Source organism: Pteropus alecto, unplaced genomic scaffold (genome assembly GCF_000325575.1).
Source record: "Pteropus alecto unplaced genomic scaffold, ASM32557v1 scaffold86, whole genome shotgun sequence".
Lineage (NCBI taxonomy): Eukaryota > Metazoa > Chordata > Mammalia > Chiroptera > Pteropodidae > Pteropus > Pteropus alecto.
Genome location: NW_006442109.1, coordinates 6668308 through 6679565, shown reverse-complemented (window position 1 = coordinate 6679565; position 11258 = coordinate 6668308). Strand labels below are relative to the sequence as shown.

The following is an 11258-nucleotide window of genomic DNA, read 5'->3' as shown; positions in this document are numbered from 1 at the left end:
CCTCCCAATCTGCAACGCCGCCCTGCTCAGCCTTCCCGAGTCACCTCCAGAGGGCCCTTGGGACCGACCGGGCGAGCGCGTCGCGCGAGCGAGCCACACTCCGGTGCGCACAGGGCTAGCGACCGCCGCCGCCCCTTCTGCAACCGCGCACAGGGCCGCAGGGTCGCCGCCGAGCTCTGGGTCCCAACCTTCGCCGCTCGGCCCGCCCCCTCGGCCCGAGGCTCATTATCCCAGGTCGCGGGATAAGCCCAGCACGGAGCATGCGCGCCGCGGAGCGTGCGGAGCGCCGGCCTGGCGCGGGGGCGCGGAAATGTGGGGGCCCGGCCGCAGGAGTCTGCCTCTCCCAGGGACTTGCTGGGAGCCTGTTCCAGACTGACTCCCCAACTTCCTGCGTTTTACACAGACTCGCCCTCCTCTCGATCTGCGTTTTACACAGACTCTCCCTCCTCTCGACCTTCTCAAGACAGTCCTGACTCCTGCAGCGCCTCGAGCCCCAGGACTTCAATCGTGGGAAGCGGGATAGGGATATGAAGAGAAAGGGGCATTAGGGCTGGGCACGATGTTTAACGTTTTTGTGTTCTACGTGGCTAATTTGTATATAAGAGATAGTAACTATTTCATAGAGTGGTTTGGGAACTGAAGGTGAGACGTGGAAAGCCCTTTAGCACACCTTGGGGTTAGAAAAGGCAAATGACAATTACGTTAATGAAGATTGAACTTAAAGAGCCTTCACTTGCACGGTCCCCTGTGTGTTCACAAAATCGTATCGTTTTCCTAAGACTATCCAAAGATATTTTTGAATTGTTTTCTTAATGGTGTCTTCCAAATTGTGGAGGCGTTAGGTCCCACAAAATCTGAATCTGCCCTTGTGGCCCAGCCATATTCAATAGCAACCCCCAAAAGATCCCCAGACCATAAGCTTTCCTGAGTTGAAGAGGAATGACTCTGGAAACTTTATTATCATAAACTTTATCCCACTAAAGATGCTGAGCACATGAATTATAATAGATTGTTCCCAGCCACCAGCAATGAGGAAGAGAACAGGGTACAAAACAAATGTCTGTGCCTCACTTCAGTTCCAGGATAAGTAGCTAAGCAATTGACATCCTCTCCCCCACACCCCACCCCGCCCCACCAAAACATCCACTATTTTGTCATTTGGCAAGATCAGCACGACAGAGTTACAGTTCGAAAACTTAAGAGTTAAATTGTTCTAATCCAAGTATCCACTGAATCAAGAATGTCTTCTAATAAGTGGCAACATCCACATTCCCATGTCCTGGGGATAAAAGGTAGAATAGCGAAATGTTTATATTTCTCTAAGTAATCTTTCAATCAGTGAGGGCAAAGACTTTGGCTTACACAGTGTCTTTTCTCTCCTAAACTCCAGCCATAAACTGTTAAGCTGTCAAACTACTAGACTGTGATTGTATTTTCTTGTAGAAAAGTTGTTAGTGGGAAGATTCATTCTTGGCCAAGGATATGGGAAGCCTTCCCTAGGCCAAATCTGGCTTGAGACACATTTTGTTTAGCCAAAGCTATATTTAAATTTGTTGAATTGTTAACATTTTAAAATCAAGAGACTTTATTTATCTGGATTTCCAGCTTCTCTTGACAAAGATCTGGCAACACTGGGCCCTGCTGCATTCCTACAAGAGAATAATCAGAAGACAGTGAGTAGTGGCTGCCCTCTTCAGCAAAGTATGCCATCCCATTTCCAGTTGGCTATATTCCCTACCTGGCACTCTTCACCGTTTTATGTAACCTGCCTAGTCTCTACAGGCATCTGAGTTGTGATCTCTGGGCTAGGCAAACAGAAATGTGATCCATGTGCGTCTGGAGGATAATCCAAGAATGACACCAGTAAAAAGTTTCCCAACCAGACAAATGGGCCATCTAGAAAAAAATACTGGATCTATACCCCCGCACTCTACACTACGATGTGCCAAAGATTTAAATGTAAAAATAAAACTATAGAATAGTTTGTTTATAATTATTCTGTAATATAAATTATATTTCTGAGTACAAAAAATCTTTCTGCTGTGATATAAAATCTAAAAGGTTGATACATTCTATTTTTTAAATGTATGCCCCCCCCCAAAAAAAAACCCACCAGCTAAGCCAAAAAACAAATGACAAACTGGAAAAAATATTTTCAACTCATTTCCTTAGTTGTTAATTTTCCTAATATCTAAAGAAGTTCCTACGAATTAAGACTAAAACTCAGTAAGAAAAAAAGGATAAAGGATATGAAAAGATAGTTCAGAGAAAAGGAAGTATGTCTCAACATATTAAAGATGTTTGACTTCATATTATGAAAAATGCAAATTTATATTATACCGTTATCATTTTTACTTATTTGAATAGCACAGATCAAAAAGTTTGATTATACACTATGTTGGTGAGAGTATGGGAAAAGAGATACTCTAATATATTAGAGTGTAAATTGGTTCAACCTCCATCAAGGGCAACTTGACAATTATCCATGAAAATTGCAAAGGCACACACCCTTTGACCCAGCAAATTCTAGGAATATATTCTATAGATATACTTGCTCGGATGTGAAATGACTTAGCACAGGTTATTCATTGCAGTATCATTACAGCAAAAGCAAAACAAAAATACACTCAAAATAAACAATTTAAATAATCAGTAGGAATAGGGACTTGCTCAAAAAATAATCATAAATACATAGAATGAAACCTATAAGGTCACATAAAAAGAACCAGGTCACTGTGTTCAAGGCCATTTGAACATTCTCAAAGATACACAGCAGAGTGAAAAGAGCAGGAAGTATAATGTAATATTCAGAGTAGGTTACCATGTGCAAAAAAAATTAAGGAGATCATGCACACACACAAACACACACACACACAATCTGCAAAACTGCACAAGATATGGGCAATTCTTGTTGCCTCAGGGATGAGGACTGGGTGGCTGGAGGAGAGAGGACCTCAGTGTACCTTTTTGTGATGTTTGAATTCTCAACTATATGAATGTTGTATTTATTCAAAACATTAATTAAAAGTCATTTTTTTTAATAAAAAATTTCTAACCTCATTATAAGCACCTGCTTCAAGTGTTAAAAATGAAAGTATTCCACCTAGGAAGACTGGGTGCTGTATGCATAAAAATAAATAAATAAAAATAAATAAATAAAAATGAAAGTACTAAACACACTAAGTGCTGTCCGTCAGTAACCAAAGCAATATCACAGAAAACAAACGTCATTGTTGCTCACTTTCACGGTTCATTGCTGTAGCTAACTTTGGTTCTCTTACAGTCCACCTGCTGGAGAGAAGTTGGAGCAGGTACTCAGATAAATCGTTTGCCCTGTAATGGGGAGGCTCACGCCCAGAAGCCAACTCCCTGTAAGAGATAGCATACCAAAAATGTTTTCCCAAGAACTAGGATTTTTAATAAAATTCTGAAAGATTGATTTATTTATTGGATTTCCCCCACCCATAAAAGCACATGAATTATAATATACATTCTCCTATAGAAAAATATACATTCTCCTATGGAAAAGAAATAATGTTCCTTAGTGCTCAGGGGTATGAAGATGACACTGAGGTCAGACAAATATTGCCATCACTTGCAGATGGAAAGCCATTTTTGCGAGGAAGAGCTCCACTTTTTACCCAAAATATAACTACTCTACCTGATTTTTCTATTGTATGCAAAGACAAAATTTTTTTTAAATATTGGCGGCTACAAAGCTATGATAGTTCAAGTTTTACAAACAAAACTTTATCTGAATCAGAGTTTTTATGAAACTAAAAATTATGCTCATAACACCAAGGCTAAAATATTTTTACTAAAATATTTTTAATATTAATATACATTTTCTTCTCTTAGAAACACAAAACTTTTAAATATTATATCAGTATCACACAACAAACCCCTATTGACATAAATACAAAATGTTTTACAAAGAGACTAACCTACCCATTCAAAACACTTTCAATTTTTTCACTTGTAATTTTGGAGGGTATAGTAGAGAACCACATGGAATGAGGGTACTTTAATTAGGACAGTTATTTTTGTAATTTCAGTCTTTCACAGCTTAGTGCATATGTAGTCCTGCTGCTGATGAAATAGAAAATTGTAATATTTTCCATCTCTTAATAGTCTTGTAATGGAACAGAAAAATATCCTCTGTGTCACATTTCTTGAAGGAATCGGTTGTTATGAAGAACTATTGGGGTTTGTTTCCTCTGTGAATGGTTTCTGAATGCTTCTAATATACTCATCCCAAATTTCAAATAATTGCCTAGTCTATTTACCTGGGATGTGTGCTACTTCTTGAACATGAGCTGATGATATGTAGCTTTTTGAATTAATGGGATGAGGTAGCTCAATCAATGTAATCACCAAGGCTTGAAATGAAAAGGAAGAAAACAAAAGTTTTTCCTATCAACCAAAATGCACATCCTTCTAACTCATCCATCACACAGCTTTGGAGTGATAAAAGGAAAGAAAAAAATCAAGAGTAGATTAATCCTGAGAGAGTATATGTGAGGGAATGGATAAAAATGTCTCACCTAAATGGTGGTTCTGTAATAAAAGTTTCCCCAATCAGTAGGCTGCCATATTTTCATTTATATTTCTACTTTCCAACTTTCTGAATTGCAAGAATCATTTCACAGATACCAAACACATTTATATTGTATGTAATGTACAATCTGGCGCTGGCCAACAATTTTAAATACTCATGAAGTATACATGCACGTAAGGCACTTTTGCGGTTTACAAAAGTGAATGCCTCAAAGTTAGGTATTTTCCAAAAATGAAGAAATATCCTCATAAAAGTTTATAGGATCCCTGAAAAACCAAGTAGGCATAGATCATCAGTGATCTTGGCCAAAATTTGTGAATCTTGGTGTAACTGAAGAACAGAGATATGAGGTAAATAATTTTTTAAATTACAGAGTTTTGTATATCAGTGCCAGGATTCTAAAACTGTTCTCATAAAAACCTATCAGTTCTAAGTTCTTCTATTTTCTCAACCATAGAAAATTGATGAGTTGTCAACAAGCATTCACAGTGTACTGCTGTTTAGATTTAGTGATGACTCTACACCAACCCATTTATAAAGAGACTGGGAATAATAAAGGCTTTGAATTTCTCTGCAAAGTTTGTTCTTAGAAATATTAACGAAGTCAGGGATTCAGGACAGATACAACTGTACCTTTCCTCTTTACTCACAAAGTATAAGAGCATGGACTTTAAAAAATAATTATTTCAATGTTATATCATGTTAACAATTCAGTGGTTATCTAAATGAGAGATCTAAAAATATTTTCAAGCCATTTTTCTTAAAATTAAAGAATGCAATTAGTATATTCTTATTGCTGAATGTGGAGATTAAAATGCATATATAGCTCCTTTCATTATTTACAATTTAAATCTCTGTTGCACTTCATCTGCAATCATTCCAGAAATTGCAAGGGAAGACGTAGCAGCAGGGGAAGGTGCATTTCTCACATGAAGAATGCGATTTCCAATAACCCCAACTCCTCCATCAAATACAAAATCTTCTATCAGATTTCCATTTCTATCCAGGGCTTGGGCTCTTACTCCAGCTGGTCCTCTGCAAAGCCAAGAATGGTAGTCAACTGACTGGATAAAAAAGGACACTTTAAAAGTCAGCATTTTCAAAGTATTCTTAAAGCAATAAAGCCTTCTTTATTCTTCTAAATGCACAATCATGTGGAATCAACAGGTTTGTATTTAGCCAAAGGCTGTCAGTTGTAGCCTGTAAAACTTACATCCTCAGCCTAGAGCATAATGCCGGCCACTTCACAGTGCCAATAAATGCTTATCAAATGAATATACAAATAGGTAAGTTAGTTATAAATAGCTGTTCTTTCCCAAAGTAGCAGATAAATCCATATTTAATTAGAATAGATGTATTTTTTATTTAAGTTTATAAAATGAATTTGTTATAAAATTAATGAGAATAATAAGGCTCTTCTGATTAATACAAAGCAATGAAAGCAAGAGATATGCATGTCAGTTGCATTCCTATATCTGGTACAGAATTCTATTTTGTGTGTGTATTTTGTACACTATTAAAATTTATGGAGAAAAATGTTTTCAAATGGCAGCGAGTCCTTTTTGTAGTTTGTTTTTATTTTTAATGGTTTAGCCTTCAATATCAGGATAACTTTCAATTAAAAACAGAGATGACAGGAAAAGCACAAAAATGAACTTGGTAGCATATTAATACAGTAAGAGCCTTTACTACTAAAAGTTCTGTTTTATAACACTTGAGTTTACAAATTAGATTTTTTTGTTTGTTTTTAAGATAGTTTAAAAATTCACTGATGAAACGTGAACAAAATATTTTTGAAATCCAAACGCACCTTCATTGAAACTATTCCAGAAAACCCAGTTTGAAAACAGCTGCCTCATACCCACTGCCAAGACTCAAGAAATCAGGCAACAATATTAAACACTTTTATTGATTCTGCATTGGACCAATGCAGATAAGTACTTGAGGAAGATATGAAGAACAATACAAGAGCACTGCCCTCTAAGACCTCAGCCTGGCAGAGGAGAGATAATGATAATAATAGCTATTACTTACCAAGTGCTTACTCTGTGCTAGGAATTCTCTCATTGAATCCTCACAACAACTCTAAGAATTTATATTTAACAGCAAAGAAACACAGAGTCATTAAGCGACTTGCCTGAAGTTACACAGCGAGATGCTTCATTTGTAGAAAGATAAATAAAGATTACAACAAGGGTGAAAGGTTCTATAATAAAAGTAAGTACCTGCTCTACAGAAACTTGCAGGAAATCTGGGCAAGAGATTTTTGAGCTGTAAGGATTTCCAATTAAGGATCAGATATAACACTTAGAACATAAAATAGAATAAGACCAAAACTAAAATTTCTTCGGGTAAGGATACATATCAGTGTGTCAGCCAGCATGTGGCCTATGTCATACATTTTATATTTCTGGTTTTTCACAACTCATCAAAGCAGCATTTCTCCCCTTTTCTTGGACAATGCTGCTGCTTCTGTTGAGAGTTTCTTTTATGAGTTTCTTGTCTCTCTCTTTTTATCTGGCAGAAAGCCAACATGTAGGGGACACACAGTGGCATAACCAGCCACTGATGGTGAGTGTTCAGAGTAAAACTTTCCTTTCTATAGAGGTTTAGTTAGTACATTCCCTTTACTCCTTCTAAATAAATAAAGTTAATACTAATTAACTACAGTTAAAAATGTGTCTACTTATTTTGCTTACAAACACCAATTATATTCTCAAGTTCCCTATATTCCTGCCTAAGTGTTCAAGACCTGTAATTTAAACTATAAAAAACGATATACAATATTAAGTTTTTCTAAGGATCTCATTTTAGTTCAAACTAAAGTAACTATTTAACATGAAATCTTTAAACTATCAAGTTCCTCATGTTCTCTCTTCAGTACCTAATGCAGCTTCAGGGGTTTTCTTTGTATGATTACATATAGGCATTCCCCCTCAGAATACCTCAGCTTGAAATGAGAATCATAATCTGAAATTTCAGTTAAGATAAACCATAAATGTCTTAAGGGTAAGGACAGCACCTTGTACACCACCTCTTCTTCACTCCTATTTCTAGATTTGTATCTTGTATATAGGAAGTATTCAATAAGGTCAGAAACTTTTAATTTTTTGACTTCTAATTTTTAAAAATTCTATTTTAATAGATGAAAAAACAAACATTTAATGGTTTAGCACTATTTGTAGCCATGTATTTTACTATATTTGTAGCTAATTTTAATGGGAATGTACATCCTAGACCCTTAAATATGTCCAGACAAAATAGGTAAATATATAACTCATAGCACTCAGTCATCTGAGAAGCACTGTATTTACTGTTTTATTGTTCTGTGACAGGCATTATCCGGTGGGCTAGAAAACATCTATGACAGGGTACACCTGACATCTTTGGCCAGTTCCAAATAAGCTAAAAGTAGAAGTTCACATGAGCATATTTAAATTTAGAATGGTGGTATGGGGGAAAGTAAACAGTTCCATGTTAATTTCTAAACATGAAGGAAGGGTATTTTGGCTACTAATCTTCAACCTAACTAGATTGTGACAAGAGAAATGTGGTTTAGGGCTTAGGACATTTTCAGCCTTTGTAAATGTTTTTTGAGGTCTTGAATAACACAAATATTCTGTAATGGGAGTGGGGGAGTTCTAGAAATCCATTCAATCAAGTATTATTCAAATTTCCTATATTTTATTTGCTTGATCTCTTCTATCAATAGACATGTCTTAGAATCACCCACCACAATTGTGGATTTATTGATTTCTGCTTGTAGATATGTTAGTTTTTGTTCTCTGTATTTCATGTTACATGCATCAAATTTAGGATGACTTTCTTTATCTCTAATAATAATTTTGCCTTATGATGTATTTCATTTGAAATAAACCCAGTACTCATCTTTCTTCTAATAAGCATTTGTCTAGCACATAGATGGAATTTTTAAAATCTGACCTGACAATCTCCACCTTAACTATTAAGGACATCTACATTTATTGTAATTATTGGTATGTTTGATTTCTACCATTTTATTGTATGCTATTTAACCTGATTATTCTGGAGTTTTCCCACCTCCTTTCTTCCTTACTGTGTTTTCTATATTTTTTTCCTCCTTCACCTGATTTGGAAGGCAAATAATCGTTTCCATTTTTGTGTTCAGTTTTATTTATTCAGGTGGGATTCATTGTGTATCCTGAATTTTATGTATTTTTTGTAAATTCTAGAAAATTCTCAAATACACCTCTTCATACTATTGCCTCTTCTCAATTTCTCTGGAACACCTATGTCATACAGGCTAGAATCTTCTCATTTTCTTCTCCACATCTTTTAATTTCCACATGATGTATTTATTTTGCAATATTGTTTTCTGCATTCTTCAGATTTAACTTTCAATTTATTAATTTTCTTTTAAGATTTAACCAGCTGTCTAACTTAGTTATTTGAGTTTTAAAATTTAAGATAAGAACTATATTTTTCATTTCTAGAAATTCTAATTAGTTTGTTTCCAAATGTGCCTAGTGGTTGTTTTTGGTTTGTTTTGTTTTTTGGTCTTATTCTTTTTCATGTTTTCCATTCTTTTTGTTTTTAATTCACTGGAGCATATTCACTTTATGGTTCCTAAAATTACTATCGCCCAAAGATGTGAGGGATCTAATTCTGGTATTTATTCTATCCGCTTAGTCTCACTTATGATGCTTTGCAACTTTTGATGGTAAATTTCTGTCCAGCAGGGAATGCTATGGGAGTTGGGTTGAGGTTTTGTCCCTTCACAGAGGTTTTACATTTGCTCCTATCAGGTATTCCAGGTTCATTGCTATCCTGGGAACACTTTTTTTTTTTTTAATGAAATTTTTAAACATGTACAAGCATAAAATGAACAGTATAATAAAATCCCAAGTACGTATTATCCAATTCCAATAATAATCAATACACAGCCAATCTTGTTACAGCTATATACCCACTCGCTGTCCACCTCTCTCCACTGGATTATTTTAAAGCAAATCCCAGGTGGCACATCATTTCACATCAATGTATATTTCTTTTAAAAGGATTCTTAAAAATAATAATAATGCAAAATGAATAATTGCTTAGTACCAACAATATTCAGTCTGTGGTGAAATTATCCTGATTTGCACTCTCTCTCTCCCTAATCTATTTAATGTGAGAGAAGGAGGGAGAGGGAGAAATGTTAGTTTGAAGCAGGATCCAAATAAATCGGACCTACTTTTAAAACTAATTTCTCAGCTAAGATTCCTAGATTAAGCTGGGTGTTATAAATTCAAATCCCAAGCACTTGTGAGGACAGGCCCAGGGCTCTAGATTTTCAGGAGATTCCATCTACCTCACACTCCCCACTTCCCTCAAGACCAGGACAGACAAAATTCTTTAACACTTTCTGGTGCCAAGGGGAATTGTTTTCCTAGACTTCCTTTTCACTGAGGGTGTAGCCCTTCAAGGGTCCCTGGCTTTACACTGGGGTCTCAGTTTCAACTTTTATAGACCCAAGGCCTTTTTTCTAGTAGTTGAGTGGAAATTAAAATATAAGTCCCTAATGTTTTATATCTTGTTTTGTGTGGTAGATACATGAGTCTATACAATTGTCAAAATTCACTGAGTACTTAAGATCTGTATTGTTTTACTGTATGAAAATCACATAATATCAATTAAAACTAAAACTCACATATTTATATCAAAACTAGCAAATCCTCTCTACTCCTCCTGGACAGCATCAGAACCAAGTCCTTTTAGTACTCAGGTTTTCAATTTCCTCTTTGTTTTTGCTCCTGAGATGGCCCCTTACTTTTTTGCATTCTCAGCTATATGTAGTTCAAAAGATTTTTATTATATTTTTCTCCATACTTTCTTAGTATTTTGTAGTGTGAGGGTTACCAAATTCTCTAGACTAGTGGTTCTCAACAACAGTAGATTTTGCCCCCTAGAGGACATTTAGAAATGTCTGGAGACATTTTTGGTTGTCGTGACTGCTGGCATCAAGTTGATAGAGGCCAGCGATGCTGCTAAACCTCCGACAATGAACTGGACAGTTTCCCACAACAAAGAATTATTTGCCCCGAAATGTTAACAGTGCCAAGACTGACAAACCCTGATCTATATCACCTTTACTGCAAGCATATTTGGCTTTCACCTTTGCATTTCACAATGACACAGTATGATCTTTAGAGCTATCACTCATGATAAAAACATCTTGCCTAAATAAGAAATTCCCCAAAGAAGAAATTTTCAAAGTGAAGGGTGGGGAATAAAGGGGATCTTGGCATATACATCTTTGTCTTTTACATCCTTACAATGCTTAACAAATAGAAACTGCTGTTAGATGACCATGTCAAAATTAATCACAGAATAAATTTAAGGACTTTGGAGCTAAAATTAAGAACCTTAGAGGTCATGATGTTACAATGAGAAGTTTGTACACCTAATGAATATATTTGACAGATTATAACTTTATATTCCAATGTTCACCAGTAAGTTATTGCCCAAGATGTTCTGGCTAGGCAATGAGAAGTCAAGCCAGATGCCCTTTGGTGGTTATTGCAATTTAAGGACACCAGCCTGAGCTAAATAATTCACTAAAAGTACTGCTTCGGTTCCCTTTCACTATCTAGAACTGCTTAATTTGCTTCTGCCTCAATACTAATGATAGGGATTGATGATTTTACTATAGTGCAAGATAGGCAAGACTTGGACTTCAAAA

At 36.0% G+C, this 11258-nt stretch overlaps 1 protein-coding gene across 1 annotated transcript in view; it reads right to left on the bottom strand.

The window, feature by feature from the left end:
• Positions 1-3425: 3425 nt before the first annotated feature.
• Positions 3426-11258, bottom strand: part of L2HGDH (L-2-hydroxyglutarate dehydrogenase) — a 34132-nt gene continuing 26299 nt past the window's right edge. Inside the window, exon 10 of the mRNA XM_006920206.3 lies at positions 3426-5593. Within this exon, the coding sequence (XP_006920268.1) occupies positions 5398-5593 (196 nt within the window). The 3' untranslated portion in view covers positions 3426-5397. The remainder of the gene's footprint in view (positions 5594-11258) is intronic.